The 21,906-nt window shown below is 48.4% G+C and overlaps 1 protein-coding gene across 2 annotated transcripts in view; it reads left to right on the forward strand.

The window, feature by feature from the left end:
- The window catches only part of LOC119958476 (aldehyde oxidase 1-like), a 267,334-nt gene that overhangs the window by 235,047 nt on the left and 10,381 nt on the right, over positions 1-21,906 (forward strand). For both annotated transcript variants that reach the window (XM_038787024.1, XM_038787034.1), the window contains exons 30-31: positions 14,518-14,570; positions 15,986-16,100. In XM_038787024.1, the coding sequence (XP_038642952.1) occupies positions 14,518-14,570; positions 15,986-16,100 (168 nt within the window). The remainder of the gene's footprint in view (positions 1-14,517; positions 14,571-15,985; positions 16,101-21,906) is intronic.

Here is a 21,906-nt window from a genome sequence, read left to right on the forward strand (position 1 = left end):
GAACCACGCCGTCGAGAACACGGCCCTTCAGACGCGGTGAGTCTCGGAGGCCTCGGCGATTAGGGTGTCAGGTCCACTAATGATATACCTACTATACTTTTACCCCGCACGCCGAGCGACACATTTACGCCATTTTCTGGGAGCATCCCGATTTGGCGTCAATCCGACTTTGACGATTTTGATGTCGGAAGCTATTCTCCGCCCAATTGCATTTCGCGATTTTGGCGTCAGGAAGCGTGTTGACGCCGGGATGGAATCATGGGTGTTCTACGGTCCTGATAGCAGCACCGGTCCCGGGGATGCTCATAGTCCAGCACTGGTGCCACTTGGAACTAATGCGATTCCAACTGACGCCGCATCGGATTCACTGCAGTCGGGATTGGCGCTGGAGAACCTGACAAACTGGAGCTGCATATAAGTACCCAACTCCAACATGCTCTCATTCCAGCAACAAAGATGACACCCTGGAGAGGGACCCCGGGATTTGCTGTTGCAGATCTGGAGATACTGCTTAATGCTATGGAGGGGGGCAGGACACCCTGTTCCCTGGGGTGGAAAGGAGGTTGCCACCCGCATATGTCAACTGGGTCTGGGCACAGGTGGCAGAGGCCGTGAATGCCATGGGCCCCACCATCAGGACCAGGCAGTAGTGCAGAAAAAAGCTGCACGACCTCTTCAGGGCGGCCAGGATGAGTCATCACCACCAGTGTTCCTGGCACCAACCCCGTTCCATGCACCCCCACACCCAACACCCTCCCCACCCCAACTCATCCTCCACCAGGTGGACCGATAAGCAGCACTGGGTGAGGAACGGCAACCCGCCAAGCCAGCCAGGGCGAGGCTGAACACCGTGCCCCGGCACCAACTACTGTCCCACACACTCATAGCCCCCTCCCCACCCAGAGGTCGATCAAACCCCACCCACCGGCAGGCTGCTTGCAACCCACTCTGCGCCACATGCCAACACCCATGCCTTCCGTCATGGCTGGGTGCCCCGCACACACAGGAGACTGCCTGCGTACTCCCTATGCTGCCCAGGCCCAAGTGTCTCACACTGTGCATTATGTTTTCCTCAGGAGGTGGCGGCCCACAATCGCAGGGAGAGAGGCATTGGACCTGGTCGGCGGGGTTGGAGCGCGGGCTGTCGCCGAGGCGGAGGTCGGCATCGGATACGCCAGTGAGCCTCCAACAAAATACGATGTCCCTGTGGCATATGTGTCACTCCTGTCCCCTCCACAGCATGCCTATCCGCGATCTAATCATGTATCTTGCCTTATGCTTGCAGGATCACCTGGCGATGAGGCTCGTTCATCTGGGGTCCCTCTTCTCCCAACGCAAGCCCGCGATTCACCTGGTGACAAGGCGAGACCTGTTGGTGACCTGCACCCCCTGCTACAAACCCACGACACCTGGAGCACATGTCTGGGGATGACACCGACTTCCGATCACTGCTGTCACTGACACCCTCCACTATCCCAGAGACAGTCACCTCGGCTGGGCACTTTAGTAAAGAGGCTCTTGGGGCACTATCTGGTGTGCACCACACATGCAGCGGTACATCAGGTAAAGGTAGGAATCCCTGAGGGGGCGAATGGTCTGAGGGTGGCCCGACCCCAGGCACTAGCTGCCATCCAGACAGGTCCTGCATTTCTGAAAAGGACGGTCCCATCAACATTGGAGATGCAGGCTCATAGTGGGGACTACAGGAATGGGTGTCAGCAACCATCCAGCGCATGCAGGTGCATTGCGAAGAGTCCAACTGCCTGCAGTGGCAGGAGATTGTGCCGAACATGCGTGCCACCCAGACCAACACCTCATGGGTGGTGTCCGCGGTGGATGCCTTGGGTGCAGAGGTATCGGCCATGCGTCAGGATGTCCAAGGATAGGGCATTCTGTGCGAGCAGTGGCCGACGCACAAGACAAGGCGGCCACATCACAGTCATGTACCAGAGCAACATGGACATTGTAGCGGCGCTCCAGATCTTGGCCCAGTAACAACAGGTCTGATGTGGGCACGGGTAATGGGGGAAGAGGGGGGGGGAGAGAATGCGAGGCTGGCGGTGTAAGGCGCGGACTTTGGAGGTGGACTCGGGGACCTCTGGGACAGTCGGAGCCCAACCCGGGGTCGCTCACAGCGGCGGCAGGGGAGGGGACTGGATATATGGGGATGCCATGTGGTAGGGCCTACCCGTTGAGTGACCCACCGCCAGTACACAACATCCCCCCCCCCCCCCCAAGACCCCATCCACGCCCCCGCCACCCCAGGGGTTCAATGGGACTGTGAGATGGAATGACCGACACGCATGCAGGGATCACCTGAGAGGACGGTGGAAACTGCTACCGAGGGCAGGAGTCAGACTTGGTCAAATGATACGTGGCACCAGAACTCATCGTGGAGTGGTCATCATCCCGACAAGATTAATAACCAAACTCTGCAATCTTGGACTTGACCCCTCCCTGTGCAGCTGGATCCTCGACTTCCTCATCAACAGACCGCAATCTGTCAGGATAGGCAACAGCACCTCCTCCACAATAATCTTCAACACCGGAGCCCTGCAAGGATGTGTGCTCAGTCCACTACTGTAATCCCTATACACACAATACTGTGTAGCAAGATTTAACTCCAATTCTATCTACAAGTTTGCAGATGATACGACGGTGGTGGGTCGTATATCAAACAATGACAAATCAGACTACAGAAGGGAGATAGATCACTTGGTTGCATGGTGTGCCGAAAACAAATTCTCTCAAGATGCATCTCCCTTCTGTAGTCTAATTCGTCATTGATATACGAATGACCACAGTCGTATCATCTGCAAACTTATAGATCTGCAAAACCAACTGATAATCGACATCAGGAAGCATTGTATGATGCCCCCGATCTCCATCAATGGCTCCGAAGTGAAGATGGTCGATAGCTTGAAGTTCCTGGGGGTCACCATCACCAACAGCCTGTCCTGGTCCACTTACCTTGTTGCAACAGTCAAGAAAGCCCAACAACATTTCTACTTCCAACAGAAGCTAAAGCAATTCAGCATGTCTGCATTGACTCTCACAAACTTCTACAGATGTGCCATAGAGAGCATCCTATCCAGCTGCATCACAGCCTGGCATGGAAACTGCTTGGCACAAGATCACAAGAAACTGCAGAGTGTGATGAACTCAGCCTAAAGCATCACACAATCTTGCCAGCCTCCCATTGATTCTGTCTACACCTCCCGCTGCTCAGGAAGGCAGGCAGTATTATAAGAGACCCCTCCCACCCAGGGTTTGCCCTCTTCCGGACCCTTCCAACAGGTAGAAGATACAGAAGTCTGAAGACTCGGACATCCAGACATAGGAACAGCTTCTTTCCCACAGCTACTGGACTCTTCAAAGACTATTCCTTGGACTAATCTGTTCCCTCAAGAACACTATTCACGATGCCCTATGCTGCTCTTGCTCATGTATGTTGTTGTTTGGCCCTTGTTCCACACTGTAAGCAATTACTTATTTGTCGATGTACTTTGTCGATTATTCTTTTTGTCTGCTGTGTACTTTCCCTGGGCCGCAGAAAAATACTTTTCACTGTACTTCAGTACATGTGACAATAAATCAATTAATCAACCTCCATTCCATGGACCGTGCCCACTGATACTGCCAACCCAGGGCCAGCACCCCATAGTGAAGCAGGTGTGATGCACAGAAGTGGGTTTGTTGCTCGTTCTGGGTGAGTGTGCTTTACACTCAATTTGGCTCTGTTTTATTCCTTAGCCCTAGAGTCGCCAGGTATCGTTAAGATACCGCCACAAGTTTCAAGTTCAAGTTCAGACCAATAACTCAATACACCAGTTAGTAAGTTCAAACAAGACATATTTATTATAATAGTTATCTACTACTTATGCATATAAAACTACAAGACTAGGCTAATCCTACCACTAACAGGCCAATACCTATCTGGAATAAGAGAACTGCCGGATCAGGGAACAATGGCCTCTTGCTTTGTCCTGGATCCGCAGGCTTTCAGTTGGTGTGGACTAAAGGGGTCAGGAGAGTCTACTCTCGTAGCGTGCGTTGTATGACACTTACTTGATGGTGGCTGCTGACCAGGCCTCTCCTTCTCAAGGTTTCTTCGAGAGCTGCTAAGATGTTCTGCTGGGAGGGCCGGCTAAGAGCACTGGTCAAGAGAGCTGGTCAAGAGATCGAATCAGTCCTGGGACCTGACTTTTATAGGTCCCAGGGGCTTCGCCTCTTTCTGGGCGGACCCTCTATAAACCTGCAATCGATTGGGTCTCTTCCCAATCGATTGATTTGAATTTCCCCAATAACGGGGCCGTTCCTCGATCACCGGGCGGTTCCTTACACCTTATTGGTGTCCTTTGTCTTAGACTCCACTGGCGCCGGAATGTCTGACCTTCCATAGAATGTAGCGATTGCAGTTAACTGTTGTGTCAATTGTGCCTGGGAATCACCGTAAATCGCTTCATTAATATGTGCAACTCGTTAGTTACAATTCTGTCGGGTTTCTGTGGCAGCTAGAATACAGGGGATTCTGCAGACTGCTGGTTTCTTTGCCAATGTCCATTTTTCCCTGTAACCTTTGCGTTCTTCCATTTTGTGTGAGGAAGTGGCCAACCCAGGTGGCTACAGGTTCATGTGCCGGGGAGGGGGGAGTTTGCCTCTTAGTGGTTTGCTGGGGTGGGACGGGACGTTCCAGCTGCCGGTGGACAGGCCCCCTAACTGGTGAACCTGGAGGTGATCAGATTGTCCCGTCCACGACGGCCATGGCGCACCCGATGTGCGGCCACCTGTGGCTCCCCGGCCTCCATGCCCTGCCCACCCTGGTACTCTCATCCGATGAGGCCTTGCGTTCATCCTCCTCCGCCAGAATGTTGCCACCTCTGCTGCGTGATGTGGAGGAAGCAACAGGCTACCAAGATGTGGGAGACCCTCCTGGGGTCCCTCCAAAGTGGTTGAGGCATCTGAATCGCATCTTAGCACGCCGATGCACCGCTCGATCACTCTCCTGGTCACAGCATGGGCCTCATGGTAGTAATTCTCCGCATCAGGCTGTGGCCTCCGATTAGGCATCACCAGCCCCGACTGCAGTGGATAAACCCTGTCTCGGGCGCAAACGTGCATGATACTCAGCTGGTGTACGCACACCAACTGCACATTGAGGAAGTGGAATCCCTTCCGGTTTGTGAAGGGCACACCCTCATGCGGCAGTGCTGGTAGAGGGAGAAGTGCCCCGTCAATCATCCCCTGTGATGCACTATAAATTACACAAAGACGAGAGTAGGATGTAATCGAGGCTTTATTACACTGAGATGTGTGGCCTCCTACAGCAGCTGATGAAATGGCTGCTGTACGGAGAGCACACATATTTACACTCTGCCTACTGGGCGGAGCCAGAAGGCAGGGATCTACCCTGTACCTGTAGTACAGGGGCCTTACCGTGAAGCACCTATAACAACATCCTCTATATACAATATATACATCAGTGGTGACTACTACATTCACCCCTTGTTAAAAATGAGTCCAGCGGGGGTGGCGGAGAGCTATATACAGTTTTAAAAGTACAGTTAAAATTATAAATTCAGTTGATGGGAGGTTTGCGAGCCTGGGGGAGTTGGAGGAGAAATTTGGGCTCCCCCCGGGGAACATGTTCAGGTATCTGCAGGTAAAAGCATTTGCTAGGCGGCAGGTGGAGGGATTCCCTTCGCTTCCCGCGAGGGGGGTGAGCGACAGGGTGCTTTCGGGGGTCTGGGTCGGAGAGGGGAAGGTATCTGATATCTACAAGGTTATGCAGGAGGTGGAGGAGGCGTCAGTAGAGGAGCTGAAAGCTAAGTGGGAGGGAGAATGGGGGAACAGATCGAAGACGGGACATGGGCTGATGCCCTGGAGAGGGTTAATTCTTCCTCCTCGTGTGCGCGGCTTAGCCTCATCCAATTCAAGGTGCTGCACCGGGCCCACATGACTGGGACGAGGATGAGTAGGTTCTTTGGGGGTGAAGACAGGTGTGTCAGGTGCTTGGGGAGTCCAGCGAACCATGCCCACATGTTCTGGGCATGCCCGGCACTGGAGGAGTTCTGGAAGAGGGTGGCGAGGACGGTGTCGAGGGTGGTGGGATCCAGGGTTAAGCCAGGATGGGGACTCGCGATTTTTGGGGTTGGGGTGGAGCCGGGAGTGCAGGAGGCGAAAGAGGCCGGTGTGCTGGCCTTTGCGTCCCTAGTAGCCCGGCGAAGGATTTTGCTACAATGGAAGGATGCAAGGCCCCCAAGCGTGGAGACCTGGATCAATGACATGGCGGGTTTCATTAAGCTAGAGAAGATGAAATTCGCCCTGAGAGGGTCGGTACAAGGGTTCTTTAGGCGGTGGCATCCTTTTCTCGACTTTCTGGCTCAACGATAGGGTACGGGGACAGTAGCAGCAGCAACCCGGGGGGGAAAGGAAAAGGTGTGGGGGGGGGTGGGGGGGGGGGGGGCGGGCGGACGATGACTATGTTTGTTTATTTAATTTAAATTTATTTTTAAGTTCTTCTGTTGTTCATTGGGGTTGGGGGGGTGGGGGATGAGATACATGCGTCAATACGGTCTGGGGGTGTTACAGTTATTATGGGTTATTTTGTTGCATTTCATTGTTTGTCGTTACGTTTTATATTTTCTGTAAAAAATTCCAATAAAAATTATATTAAAAAAAAAATTATACATTCAGGCGGTCCGGTGCCTTAATCTGTCGTAGAGAGCGCCGTACTGCTGGTGGCAACTCTGGCGGCGGCTTGGTCTTCGGAGACTCCGGGAGCGTGTCGAAATCCTCTTCACCCCCGGGTGTGGGCAAGGGGAGGGTGGAGTGTCCCGGAGCGGGGACTGCGGTGGGGTGCGCCAGGGGAAGGGAGGGTGGCACCGGGTCGGAGGGGGTGTGTGTGCGTGGGGAACCAGCTGGTGCCAGGTCCCTGAGGGAGACTGTGTCTTGGGTTGGCGTAAAGTAGCTGTACCCTTTCAACCAACGGGTCCGCCTTGTGGAGTCGAACGTGTCTACAGAGGAGAATGGGTCCTGGATCTGCCAGCCACATTGGGAGCGATACCCCGGAGGTGGACTTCCCGGGGAAGGCAAAGAGACGTTCATGGGGGGGTTTCATTAGTCGTGGTGCACAGGAGCGACCGAATGGAGTGGAGTGCATCGGGGAGGATCTCCTGCCAGCGGGAGACCGGGAGATGTCTGGATCGTAGGGCCAGTTAGATAGCCCTCCAGACCGTCCCGTTCTCCCTCTCTACCTGCCCGTTTCCCCTAGGGTTGGAGCTGGTCGTCCTGCTCGAGGCAATGCCCCTGTTGAGCAGTAACTGGCGCAGCTCATCGCTCATGAATGAGGATCCCCTGTCGCTGTGGAGGTAGGCGGGGAAACCAAACACAGTGAAGATGGTGTTGAGGGCTTTGATGACGGTGGCAGACGTCATGTCGAGGCATGGGACAACAAAGGGGAATCAGCAGTATTCATCGACTACACTGAGAAAGTACGTGTTGCGGTCGGTGGAGGGGAGGGGCCCTTTGAAGTCCACACTGAGGCGTTCAAAGGGGCGGGAGGCCTTCACCAGGTGTGTGCGGTCTGGCCGGTAGAAGTGCGGTTTACACTCCGCACAGACCTGGCAGTTTCTGGTGATCGCCCTGACTTCCTCGATTGAGCAGGGCAAGTTGTGGGCCTTGATGAAATGGTAAAAACGGGTGACTCCTGGGTGACAGAGGTTGTCGTGCAGGGTGCAGAGTCGGTCCACTTGTGTGTTGGCACATGTACCTTGGGATAGGGCATCTGGGGGCTCGTTGAGCTTACCGGGGCAATACAAAATCTCGTAGTTGTAGGTGGAGAGCTCGATCCTCCACCTCAAGACTTTAGCATTTTTGATCTTGCTCCGCTGTGTGTTGTTGAACATGAAGGCAACCGACCATTGGTCAGTGAGGAGAGTGAATCTCCTGCCAGCCAGGTAATGCCTCCAATGCCGCACAGCTTCAACAATGACTTGGGCCTCCTTTTCGACGGAGAAGTGCCGAATTTCGGAGACATGGAGGGTGCGGGAAAAGAATGCCACATGCCTGCCTGCCTGGTTGAGGGTGGCGGCCAGAGCGACGTCTGATGCATCGCTCTCTACTTGGAATGGTAACGTCTCGCTGACCGCATGCATCGCGGTGTGGCGATGTCGGCCTTGATACGGTTGAAGGCCTGTTGAGCCTCGGCCGTTAATGGGAAAATGGAGGATTGGGTGAGTGGGCTGGCCTTGTCCGCATAGTTTGGAACCCACTTGGCGTAATACGAAACTAGCCGAGGATGGCTAAGCGGTTCATGCTGAACACGCACTTCTCCTTGTTATATGTGAGGTTGAGCAGAGTGGCAGCGTGGAGAAATTTGGCAAGGTTGCAGTCCTCTGACCCCACCACCCGTCCCTGTCGGCAGGGGTACCAGTGGTTGGTGCAACCTATGCCAGCACTACACTCTGCGGCCCCTGTCCTTTGCTGTCCTGTGGGATCACTATGGGCGATCGCCTTGGTTGGACGATGTGATACCCTGTCCGCATGGGTGACACCTGGTTGTGGGACGGGGTGGAGGTTGGCTCAGTGCACCACCGACTGTGCCATTCTTGGTGGCATGCATGTGGACCTGCCCATGATTGGGGCAAAACCAGGGGGTGGGTTCCTATGGGACTGTAGTTGTGCTGTACGGTGGGTTCTTTGTGCGGCTCACAGGTTGTGTCAACCTATGGCGCGCATAGACCTCGTTGATGGGCCTCACGTACATTCGATCTAACACGGCTAGGGCCCCCGTATACGAGTTGGTACTACTGAGTTGAGAAGATATACGGTGGCTCACCCTTGCGTGCAGTAGACTGAGTTTCTGCTCCGTAGTTTCAGCAGTACTTCATTCAGCCAGGTAGACCTTGAAACATCTGAGCCAGTGCTGAAAGATTTCTCTTGCCTCTGCAGCCTGCGGGTCGAGTTCTAGACGGTCAGGTTTGAGGGCTGATTCCATAGTTGTTTCTTCAATTTCTTCTTGTTTCCAAAGACTATTAAATTGATGTGACCATCAATTCACATGACACGTGGTTGGAAGTGAACAGTGGTTTTAATAGTCTTTCAACAGAGCCTGCCTGCGACGAGATGAACTGGCAGGCAGGCTCACGACTGCCAAGCTTTAGACTTCCGGTTAGTGGGAGGAGCCATGGGCAGAGCCAAGGGTGGAGCCCAGTACAAACTCCTCATCTCCCCCTATGGGCAGAGCCGTCCAACTGCTCGTATACCGAGCTGACATAGACACAGTACATCATATATAATAACAGTGTGAATTACACGAACTGTGATTCACCACAACTGTACATCAGCAAGGTGCAGTGCGGCATTGTATATCGAGCGAAGCTGAGGGTGGCTTATAAGCTTAAGGACTTTTATTTTGGAACGACGGAAGCAGCGGAGGAGTTTGCGAAGGCAGAAGGACAGTGGCAGAACTGAGAAATTGAGAAATGGCCATGTGCCGATGTATTTTCTTCTTTTTTGTCTTCTTTTTTTTGTTTCACTGTGTCCGGGTGTATGGGCTAAATGAGCCAATGGTGTATATATTTGGATAAGGGAAGTGATGGGATTGGCACTCAAAGCGAGGGCTCTTTGGGGTGTAGGTGGATATGCGGGTGTGCGTGCTAAAAGGGGATTTCTGGGTTTTCCTTGGGCCGGGCAAAGGGGAAAGGGACCCGGGTGGGGGCCTCCGTGCTGGCCGGTTTAAACTATATATACCACGTATACCAGCTCCAGTCCACTGCACCACCTGCTTCTGCTTGGCCCAGCACAGGACTCTAGGGTGACCATGGGCGGTCCCGGACTCCTTTCTTTTTTCTCCTTTGTTCTTTTTTTGTTTCCACCGTGGGAGGGTTTGTTTTATTGGATGCATATATTGACACGTGGGCCGTTGTTTGGGGTGGTGGGAGGATGGGATCATTGTTATTGTTAAGGGGATTGACTTTGTATTTGTTACCGTTTACTGTTTGGGGGTGGGGTGGGAATTTTGAAGGAAAATGTGAAAATGGAGAATAAAATTTTTTTTAAAAAAGAAAGTAAGAGACCATAGGGTCCAAGGGAAAGTGACACATTGGATCTAAAATTGACTTAGAGGCAGGAAACAGAGCTTGATGGTCGACAGATGTTTCTGTGACTGGAAGTCTGATTCCAGTGGGGTTCCACAGGATTTGGTGAGTTGCTGTAGTGCATCATGTAGATGGTACACACTGCTGCCACTATTCATTGGTGGTGGTGGTGGGAGTGAATGTTTGTGGTGAGGTGCCAATCAAGTGGGCTGCTTTGTTCTGGATGGTGTTGAGTTTCAACTATATGACATAGGAGCAGAAATAGGCCATTCAGCCCATTGAGTCTGCTCCGCCATTGAATGAGATCATGGCTGTTCTGATGTTATAATTCTCAACTTCACTTTCTCGCCTTATCCCCATGACCTTTGATTCCCTTCTTGATTAGAAATTTGTCTATCTCAGCCTTGAACAAACTTAACGGCCCAGCCTCTACAGCCCCCTGCGGTGAAGAGTTCCACAGATTCACTGCCCTCAGAGAAGCAATTGTTCCTCATCTCGGTCTTAAATGTGTGACCCCTTAGTCTGAGATTATTCCCTTTGGTCCTAGATTCTCCCACAAGCGGATACAACCTCTCAGCATCCATCCTGTCAAGCCCCCTGAGAATCCTACATGTCTCAATAAGGTCACCTCTCATTCTTCCAAACTCCAATGAGTATTGGCCCACCTACTCAACCTCTCATAAGAAAATCCCTCCGTATCCGGGATTAATCTAGTGAACCCTCTCTGGACATCCTCCAATGCCAGGGTACCTTTCCTGACATAGAGACCAAAATTGTTCACAGTATTCTGGTATAACTAGTGCCTTGTATAGTTTTAGCAAGACTTAGCTATTTTTATACTCCATTCCATTTACCTTCCCTATTACCTGCTGAACTTGCATATTAGCTTTTTGTGATTTATGCATGAGGACACCCAAATCCCTCCGTGCTGCAGGTTTCTGCCGTATTTCTCCATTTAAATAAAATTCAGCTCCTTTACTCTTCCTACCAAAGTGCATAACTTCATATTTTCCTACATTATATTCCATCTGCAAGGTTTTTGCTCAATACTCACTTAACCTTTCTATATTCCTCTGCATACTCTTTATGTCATCCTCACCACTTGCCTTTCCACCTCTCCTTGTATCATCCCCAAGCTTGGCAATTGTACATTCACTTCCCTTGTCCAAGTCATTAATATATATTGTAAATAATTGTGGCCCCAGCACTGATTCTTGTGGCACGCCACTAGTTTTAGGTTGCCATCCTGAAAGTGCCCTTCTTATCCCAACTCTGTCTTCTATTAACTAGCCAATCCCCTACCCATGCTAATTTACTCACACAACACCATGGACTCTTATCTTATAAGTAGTCTTTCATGTGGTACCTTCTTGAATGTTGTTGGAACTGCTCTAATCCAAGCAAGTGGCAAAAATTCCAGCACATTCCTGGCTTGTGCCAGGCTTTGGGGTGTCAGGAGAGGAGTTACTCACTGCAGGATTGCTCTTCTCTGACCTGTCTGTGATGAATGCCATCTTGGTTAGAGCACGATGCTGGGCGGTACAAAGGCAGATTATCACGTCAGTTTTCTAACTGAAGACAAGAGCAAAGTGAATATACTGTTGCCAAATTTGCAGATGACACAAAAATAGGTGAGAAGGCAAGTAGTGAGGATGGCACAAGGAGTTTACAGAGTGATATAGACATGTTAGGTGAGTGGGCAAAAACTTGGCAGATGAAATATAATGTAGGAACATGTGAGGTTGTGCAAAATGCTGATTTAATGCCAGTGTTACTGTTGTAGGGTGTTGGATACAGTTCAGTTGGTCAGATGAAATATTCAATAGAGGTTACTGGATGTCTTAACTGACTCTTCGTGCTGTTTATGAATATACAGTAAAGGCTACAAGCTAGCAGTTGTCGGCATGCTTGCTGATACATGTGGATCTGTCCAACCATAGATTAACTGTGTGTGTGTGTGTGTGTGCGTCATCTGCCTCTTCATATCACTGTGTGAGCAGTACTGTACTGCATTCAGTCCCACAGTAATCCTATATGTGCCACACCCTTATACTAGACATCTTTTTGTAACTTGCTGCTTTAGTTAACATGGCTAAGCAGCATTAAGCCCCCCCCCCCCCTCCAAACAGCACTCTTCATCAATTTGTTGGTTCGTTGTTACTTATTTGCTAGTGTGACTGTGAGTTTGTGGAAGTGTTGAGTTGCTAACAGATGGTGAAATCTGCAGCGATACCATCATTGGGGCATTCATACTGAGGCAATGATCCAAGGTAGGGCTGAAACTATCGAGGATGATGGGAAAACAGCTTTTGGTGCTTAAGCAGCAGTTGGCATATTGTGCCGCACATTTGTGAAATTGAGCGCATCATGGACAGCATGTTTATAGATGTGGTCACTCCACAGATTCAGCATTTGCAGCCAGAGAGCTGGGTAACCGGTGGCAGTCAGGAATAACCAGGTAGGTAGTGCAGGAGTCCTCTTAGTGCATCTGCCTGGAGGGACTACTGGCACCCTGAGAGAACGTTTTTCTCCTCCTAGATACCTCCTCCACCAAACATGGCATTGAAGAACCTTGTTGCATGCTTTTTGGTCTGTTGTGCTATTTTTGTAAGTTCTTCCTGGTCTCTGTCTTCATTTTCACCATTTCTAGCCTCTGCACGCACCTCTAAAATTGTAGGCTGGCTTTAAGTTATGTCACCCTTACACAAACTTGGACCCCCTTGAGGCGCGTAACCACTCAACAGTGTGATCAGCACTGGGCTGCAAGACACTCTCATCATACTTAGAGGCAGCATGATCTTAACATACTGTATGCATCACTTTGAATGTGTGTGGGTCAAGAGCACATTAGTATTCCCACACTTGATTTTGGGGCGATCCAATTTTGTTCCCTATAAGTTTAATGATGTTGGTTGAGGAGTAAATATTGCTTAGGACACCGGGGTCATTCACTGATCTGTTGGGATTTAAATCTTTCACAATAGTGAACAATCCACCTTCATCAAGTTTGTTAATTCTCGAAATAATCTGAGAGCCTCAATCACATTATTCCGAACTTCATCTTATCCATAGCAAACAATCCCAATTTTCTTGGACAGCAGTTGATGTCTGTGTGCACCATTTATGCAAGCCATATTGAGGCACTATACAGATACAGATTCTGCATGCTCAGATATCTGACTAATATCTTATTAACATGGTTCTGTTTATTTGTGCCTGGGGAAACACTTCCTGCACATGGGCAAATAGCATCAGTCACAGTGAATGAGTCTGTGGCTTCATCATTTGCTAATTGACAGATCCTAAATCAGGTTTTGAAATGTTAATTGAAATCTGGTATTGGGGGGTAAATTAAATCAGAATCATATTAGGATTGATGTCCCCCAAAATCTTCTGTTCATTTATCAGTCATTCAGTCATTATTATTACAATTCTCAGAAATATACTGGGATGACATTTTTTTCAATAGGGCTTTTTGCCGATGCTACCAAGAGAACCTTCAGAAACATCAAAATGTATGGGCTTACTCCATCATGCATTATTTATTAACTTTTACTATTTTCTACAAAACAATGACCTTTTATACAGAGGTAAATAGAGATCCCTTGCCCCTAGCAAGGGTGCACGTACACCACGGCAAGCTAATTGTTCCCACCCTGTAGGCCCCATGCAGGTTACTTCAGATACTGCATGCTTTATTAACCACATCCTCAATCTGTTTTGCCACATTCAATGATTTATGCACATATACACCCAGGTCCCTTTGCACCTGAATCCACTTCAGTTAAAATTGTCTCTCCAAGTCATACTCCAGACTTCAGCACAAAAATTAAGGCTAAAACTCCAATGCAATATTGCGGGAATGCTGCACTATTGGAGGTGCCATTGTTCAGAAGAGATATTAAACCTAAGCCCTCACTGGTGGACACAAAAGAACTCATAGTACAATTTCAAAAAAGAGCAGGGCAGTTGACGCTGGAGGCCTGACCAACACTTATTCCTCAACCAACATCGCAAAACCTAATTATCTGGTCATTATCACATTGCTGTTCGTGGGCAATCGCTGTGCGCAAAATGGCTGCCATAGTAACTAAACTTCAGTAGCACTTCATGGTCTATGAAGCACTTTGTGTTGTGAAAGATATATAAATTGAAGTATTTTCTTTCTTATACCTGACTAATGCACCATGTTAATGTATCTTAGTAATGCTGTTTAGTAACATGCATTACTAATTATACTTCATTAACATACCTCTCAGAGGCAGTTTATTCATGACACTGATTAATGAACCTTTCTAATTTAACTTATATACTCACCTCACCCGCATATTTTATGATTGTTAAAATATGTTAACATTGCCCATTTTACGAAGGCACTTAATAATATATCTCACTAACATAATGTATGTTTCGTCAGGTGAAAGAAGCTTTTAGGAACAAGGTCAGCTTATCAACAACTGGTTTCTTCAAGTAAGTATGATTGTTGATTCCAACTGAACTTATAAATTGACAGATAGTCCTGACTGAACAGGACCTTAGGAAACGAGTGTAATGACGACATTCGTGTTTGGACTCAGATCATCTCAGTGTCAGTGTGCAGCACACCCCACCAAGGTGCAGGAGGAGAGAACGTAGGTAGTGTTTAGGTTTCACTCAAGAAGCTTGGTGTCATCCAGGACAAAGCAATCCATTAGATCATCACCCCATTCATCATGTAAAACATACACTCTGTCCACTACTGGTGTGGCATTGCTGCAGTCTGTACCTTCTACAAGATGCACTGCAAGAACTTGCCAAGGCTCCTTCAATAACTTCACAAAGGAATGACTTCTACCACCTAGATGAACTAAGGTACCAGGCACATTGGAACACCACCATCTGTAAGTTCCTCTCCTAGACTCATCATCCTGACTCAGAAAGATATTGCCGTTCCTTCATTGTTACTGTGTCAAAATCATGAAATTTCTTACCTAATATCACAGAAGTACTTTCAGCATACAGACTACAGTTAATGTAGTCACCTTCTCAAGGCAATTAATGTTTGTCTTGCTTGTGATACCCTACACCCTGTGAGTAAATTGTAGAAAAGATGATACAATGATTTGGCCGGAGAAACTTTACATTGTTAGAAGGAAGGGATTAAAATTTAATAGATTCCCAGTTAACAAGTCCTGGGAAAAAACATTAGGAGAATGGGATGGTGCGAAGAAGTCTCATTGACTGATGTTGATGCTTTCCAAAATGTTGTAATTTTAGACGGACATTACCTCGTCAACAACACCCATCCCACTTAGGATTCCCACTTATGGATCAATGGAACATGAACAAGAGCCATGGGTCATATGAACACGAGGCAGAGCTCACTTAATACACAGGAAAGATATATATATTTATGTCACCAACATATTATCTAATTTTATTTTGGAAAGCGAGGGCCAATTGTTTAAATTTTCAGCACCTTAAATATTTTTGTGGGCCAGGACTTTGGTGGCAACTTAAATGGGCCAACTTAAGCCTAACCTTCGAGAGAGATTTTCAGTTGCTACACAGCTGCATAGTTTAGAGGGAACATTCTACAGTGCTTATAACCATAGCAATATAGAACAGCCACTTGATTGTTGACCTTTGAGACATGTTGGTCAAAGTGTTTAGCTTTGCCTCCTTTTGCTGCAGCTCCTCAGCTCAAATTATTGTGTTTAGTTGTTTTGGAAGAAGGCAAGTTAGAAGAAAGCACATCCTCACCACTACCTTCATTGTTTCTAGCTCTGCCCCTCTATGAATTGCAGAAACATTTTAAAGAGTGAAATGTAATTAACCTAGCCGTTAATGAGATGAGTGTGAGACTGAGCTCCAAAGTAAAAGCATGTATGTGTTGGTCATTTTAGGGGCGAGGATGTATCTATAGACTGGGAGAAAGGTGAAGCAACTGGGATCAGGTACTTCATATTTGGAGCAGCATATTCGGAGGTGGAGATTGACTGCCTGACAGGAGACCACAAGGTAAGGAGAAATAGGAAAGGGAACCCGAGATTAAGAAGGATGTGGAATTGGGTGGACAATCTATGAGCAAAGGTTAACGAAGTTGGGTTTGTTTTCTTTGGGGAACAAGAATATTCAATGACATTACGGTTTTGAAGATTATAACAGAATTTTCAATGGAATGCGAGAGTCCCACCTCTCCTAAAGGTGTGACTCTCACTGGAAGTCCCTCATCTCCGAAACAATATTGGGCGGGATTCTCCGTTTCTGAGACTAAGGGCTGGATTCTCCGGCTATGTCCGCAGGATCCATCTGGTGTTATGACCAAAAGGTGACAGGGGTGAGGTGGGGGTGGGAGGGCGAGGATGTTGTGGGATGAGAGGGTGGGGGAGGCACACGTGTCATGGGGATCCGTAACTAAGTGGGGTCTCACTTGCTCGCCCGGCCTCCGACCTCTGCGTTGGCGACCTCCCTTTTTCCGGGCCGCCGATCACGTTCAGAGCCCTCTGCTCTGCCATGGAGAGGGGCCGCAGGTCCAGCGGTCCCCCTCCAGTTTTTTCCCGCTCCCAACGGTTATTGACGGCATTCTCCTGGGTGGGGAGAAGGAAACAGAAAACAACAGTGTTGGACAGTTCGATGACACGTCACCCAGGGGGTGGGTAGCTTGTGGCCTCAGTGGCCAGGGAACCTGGCTATGGTGGCTGGTATGGGCGCTGGCAGCTGGTGCAGGGTGGGGGTTCGGCAACCCGATGGGTGAATGGTGGTGGAGGGTTCATGTTCCGGCTGTGTGGGACGCGGGTTATTGCCAGCAGCACAGTGTTGACTACTCACCCTGGCAGCCCTGAGAAGGTTGTGCAGTTTTGTTACTGCATTGCTGGCCAGTCCGCATGGTGTTGCTCTTGGCGCTGACCACCTCTGCCACCTGCACCCAGGCACAGCGAATGGCGACGGCTGGCAAACTACTTCTTGGGCCGGGATACAGGGTCATCTGCCTCTTCTCCACTGCGACCAGGAGGGTCTCCAGCTTGCCGTCGGTAAATCTCGGGGCCGCACTCCTTGCTGCCATCTGGTTGGCTGGGATAGTGTGTGTGGGGTTTGAAGTGTATATATATGGCTGCAGCTTGTCAGCCTCTTGAGTGTCAATGTTGGACTCGGTGAATCCGGAACTATTTCTCATTGGAATCAATTATATACCATGTGGCGCCGGTTCTAGCTCCTTAACAATCGCTGAATCGGTCCAGGAGCGGCGGCAGTTTTGCTGTCATGGAATCTATTAGTCCTGTCCCGGCATCAACATAGTCTTGGGAACGGAGAATTCCGCTGCTTATTTTTAAAACATGCCTATCGTTCTAGACTCCCCCATTGGGGGAAAATCCTTTCAGCATCCACCTTATCAAGCCCCGTCAGAATTTATGTTTTAATAAGATCACCTATCACTCTTCGATACTCCAGTGAATATGGGCCCAACCTGCTCATCCTTTCATCATAAGACTAGCTGGTCATCCCAGGAACCAGCCTAGTGCAGGATTTCCCAAACTTTTCCAGCCACAGATTCGTGAGTGACTTCCCGAGAATATCAGGGAACCCCAAACATTCTTATCATGTCAATGACAAGTTTCAGCTCCCCACACAAATCCTATTCCCTGGCTCCCGTCACACCAGCCTCTGGTTCCCCCAAATGAATTTTCTCCCAAAAGCCCCCTCACATAAATCCCCTCCCAAAGCTCCCCTCACTTGGGAGGAGATTCAAAGTCGATAGTCCAGTTGATTGGAGGTATCAAAATAGGATTTTATTGCTAATTATTCACTGAAAAATGAAATATCAAATAATAAAAGGGTCGAACCCATGGCAAAAAACAAACATAAAAGCACAAATTAATCACTATAAACAGAAACAGATAGATGCTTCAAGAATCCAGGAATGCAGGAATTCAGGAACAAGACTGCGGCCATGAGGTCCTACTTTTAAGGGCATTCTTATCTCTGGTTTAATACCTCATTTACTCTCATTGGTTCTTAATTCTCAACTGCTTTGTTCAAATGGATGTCTGTTACTTCGAGGATGATTTATTAATCAAGCATTGGACATTACTTAAGATTATCTGGTGCCGATCAAGACTAGCTCAGCGACTGTGTGCGCAGTCTTAGGAAAATTACTGGATATGTTACTCACACCACAGCTCGGCCCGGAGACCTTGCTGTAATTGATTAGTTGACACAGTCTTATTGCTGAATACACTGGAATTCATCACATGAAACATTGACTGAAACAATGAGTGGATTCCCACAGTCAAGACACTTTTAATAATTTTTACCTCTGCTACATACATTCAATTCGCAGCTAAAACTATGAATAAATCAATACTCAATAAGACATCCTCCCATGCCCCCCACCTCCACTATAGCACTTAGTTTATTTTGCCAGGATTTATCTTTATGTCAAGGCAACCATTTCTCTGACTTAGTACAAGTACTTCCATCCATCGCTACTGCTGCTTTGATCGTTTAGCTGCTTTTCTGCTCGGCAACAGAGAAAAAAAACAAGACCAAATTGGCCAACCAGGGCTGGTTTAGCACACTTGGCATAATCGCTGGCTTTTAAAGCAGACCAAGGCAAGCCAGCAGCACCGTTCAATTCCTGTGTCAGCCTCCCTGAACAGGCGCTGGAATGTGGCGACTAGGGGCTTTTCACAGTAACTTTATTTGAAACCTACTTCTGACAATTAGCGATTTTCATTTTCATTTCATTTCAGAGTCTGGCCTCTGTGGGGCTTCTGATAGGTTCACTTGTCAGCCTATCAGTAGCCAATACTCAGAGAGGCTATGCTCTGATTAGTCAATTTGATCTTTTGTTTTTCTTGGATTTGTGGCTTTTGCTCTTTTGAGAACATTTGCTTCTTCAGTTGACCTGCACTCACACTTCAATTTGCATGCTTTAATTTTGGGGTTTAAAAAAACCTGCCTGAGCTTCTGTGGAACAGCTGGAGGCCTCTCATTGAGCCTTGGAGTTCCGCAGATCCTAGTTTGGGGACCTCTGACCCAGTGGATCTTCTCCAAACCGCTTCCGATGCAAGTATATCTTAGTAAGGAGAACAAAATTATACACAGTACTCTAGGCGAGCTCTCACCAATGCCCTACCCTTATACTCCATTCCCCTTGCAATAAATATCAACATTCTATTTGCCTTCCTAATTACTTGCTGTATCTAGATATTCCAGTACAAGGACACTCCGATGTCGCTGTATTGCAGCATTCTGCAGTCTCTCTTCATTAAATTAACATTCTGCTTTTCTATTCTTCCTGCCCAAGTCGACAACCACATATTTTCCCACATTATACTCCATCTGTCCTATTTTTGAGCACTCATTAACCTGTCTCAATATTCCTTTTCAGACTCTTTGCATCTCTCTCACAACTTGTTTCCTACCTATCTCCATCATGTTTGTATTACTCACCCCCTCTCTGAAAGGCATGACACTCACTGGGGAGCAGATCACCTTCTCTTCTAAAGAAGCCAATTCTAACCAGGCCAACAATCCCCATTTCGCCTAAGAGTGCTCCTCTCACTGGCGTATGGGTTCCCTTCTAACACCACTTCCCCTGATGGTAATGGCTCTCCTTGTCTTCATCCTTCCTCTCCTGAATGTGCTGACTTTCACTGGGAACCAGTTCCATGCTAAATGTGTGGCCTTTTCTGCCTCTACCTAGGGCAGAAAAGTACTGAGACTATGAAGTACAAGGTTCGCTTTTAATTCTTTTCAAAAAATGGAAATAATGCACAAGAGTTGTGCAGAATCCCCAAGTTCAATCCATATGCCATGTTGATCTTGACCAGGGTTGCTGATCACTCATTGACCCCTGAAGAGAATTTGGATGTCAAGTGAGAAGAGGTTTGGGTTCAGATATGATATACTTCATGGTCAGATAAACTGTCTGCACACTCGCATACTGTTATGGGCCAGGGTTTAAAAACTCCAAAGTATATTATGGAGTTTACCTGACCAATAACGTTTTGTTGAATTTGGCTAGGATGAGCACAAGAGCCTTCACTTGAGGTGTGATTCAACAGTCTTCCAAGACACTCTAATCAAAATAAACTTTATTCTCAGAACGTAGTTAACATTTAGATATAACCAAAAAGCAAGAATCTTTATCAATTACAAACATAAAGACCCCAAAACAGCAACAGCAATCCATGTATAACACTTAATGACTTCTCCCTTAACTGTTCCAATTCAAAAACAAAATCCCATAAACCAAAACCCCTTTTTAAGAGCATGGCCCTGCACACTGCATTATCACTTGAATCAGACTGGATTTTCCTGAGATTCTGACCCCGTCTCATCAGCCAATTTAAACCCTTCCGGAAAGTAAACTACATCTTTTAAGTTATGAAAGCAGTACGCAGCTGTGATCAATGCATTTTTCTCTTGGAACAACTGTTTAAAATGAAAATTGAGAGATAGGCCAAACTCTTCTGTTCTCTGTCTGAGTCCACAGCAGCTAAAAGTGAAACCAAAAATAGCTCACAGAGCCACAGCCCAGCTCCACCCACACAATTACATCACTGAAGCCATGTGATAAGGCAAAAGCCTTTCTTAAAGGGACACTCACATGACACAAAGATATGAAGAATGGTTGAGACTGTAATATATGAAGTTACCTAACATGAACCTGTAATCAGGATAGATGAGGAGGGGGCAACAAACAGTACAAATAAATAAGGCTGGGATGAACCGGTTCCTTGATGGACTGGACATCCCAGTCGTGGGAGAGGGCAGAAAACGGGACCTGCCCTCGTTTTTAAGAGCATGGCCCTGCACACTGCATTATCACTTGAATCAGACTGGATTTTCCTGAGATTCTGACCCCGTCTCATCAGCCAATTTAATTGGCACTGGGAGAGATCATGGACAGCATTAGCTCCACGCAGACGGGGAAGGCGCCGGGACCGGACGGATTCCCGGCGGACTTCTACAAAAAATTTGCGACAGCGCCGGCCCCGCACCTGCGGAAGATGTTCACAGACTCGCTAGCTAGGGGCACACTGCCACCCACGTTAGCACAGGCCTCAATCTCGCTGATACCTAAGATAGACAAAGACTCAACGGAATGTGGGTCATACAGACCCATATCTCTGCTGAACGCAGACGCCAAAATACTGGCCAAAATCCTAGCCAAAAGGCTAGAAGACTGTGTACCTGAGCTTACCTCGAACATCAGGCGCCTGCTGAACGTGATAATGACCCCCTCCGGGGAGAGAACACAAGAGATGATCGTCTCCCTGGACGCAGAAAAGGCCTTCGACAGAGTCGAATGGAAATACCTCATAGAGGTACTGGAGCGGTTCGGGCTTGGAACAGGGTTCACCGCTTGGGTAAAGCTCCTATACAACGCTCCCATGGTGAGTGTACGGACCAACAATACCAACTCCCAATACTTCCAGCTGCACAGGGGCACCAGACAAGGATGCCCACTCTCCCCGCTGCTGTTCGCACTAGCAATCGAACCGCTAGCAATCGCGCTCAGGGCAGCAAAAAATTGGAGGGTGATCCGAAGGGGAGGCAGAGAGCACAGAGTCTCACTCTATGCAGATGATCTGCTCCTCTACATCTCGGACCCACAAAGCAGCATGGACGGAATCATCGCGCTCCTGAAAGAGTTTGGAGCCTTCTCGGGCTACAAACTCAACATGAGCAAAAGCAAGATCTTCCCAGTACACCCGCAAGGGGGGGGGGGCAGCACTAAAGGGGCTGCCGTTCAAACAAGCCCGACATAAATTCCGCTACCTGGTGATCCAAATAGCCCATGACTGGAAAGGGATCC

The sequence above is a fragment of the Scyliorhinus canicula genome, chromosome 2 (assembly GCF_902713615.1).
Source record: "Scyliorhinus canicula chromosome 2, sScyCan1.1, whole genome shotgun sequence".
NCBI classification, from domain to species: domain Eukaryota; kingdom Metazoa; phylum Chordata; class Chondrichthyes; order Carcharhiniformes; family Scyliorhinidae; genus Scyliorhinus; species Scyliorhinus canicula.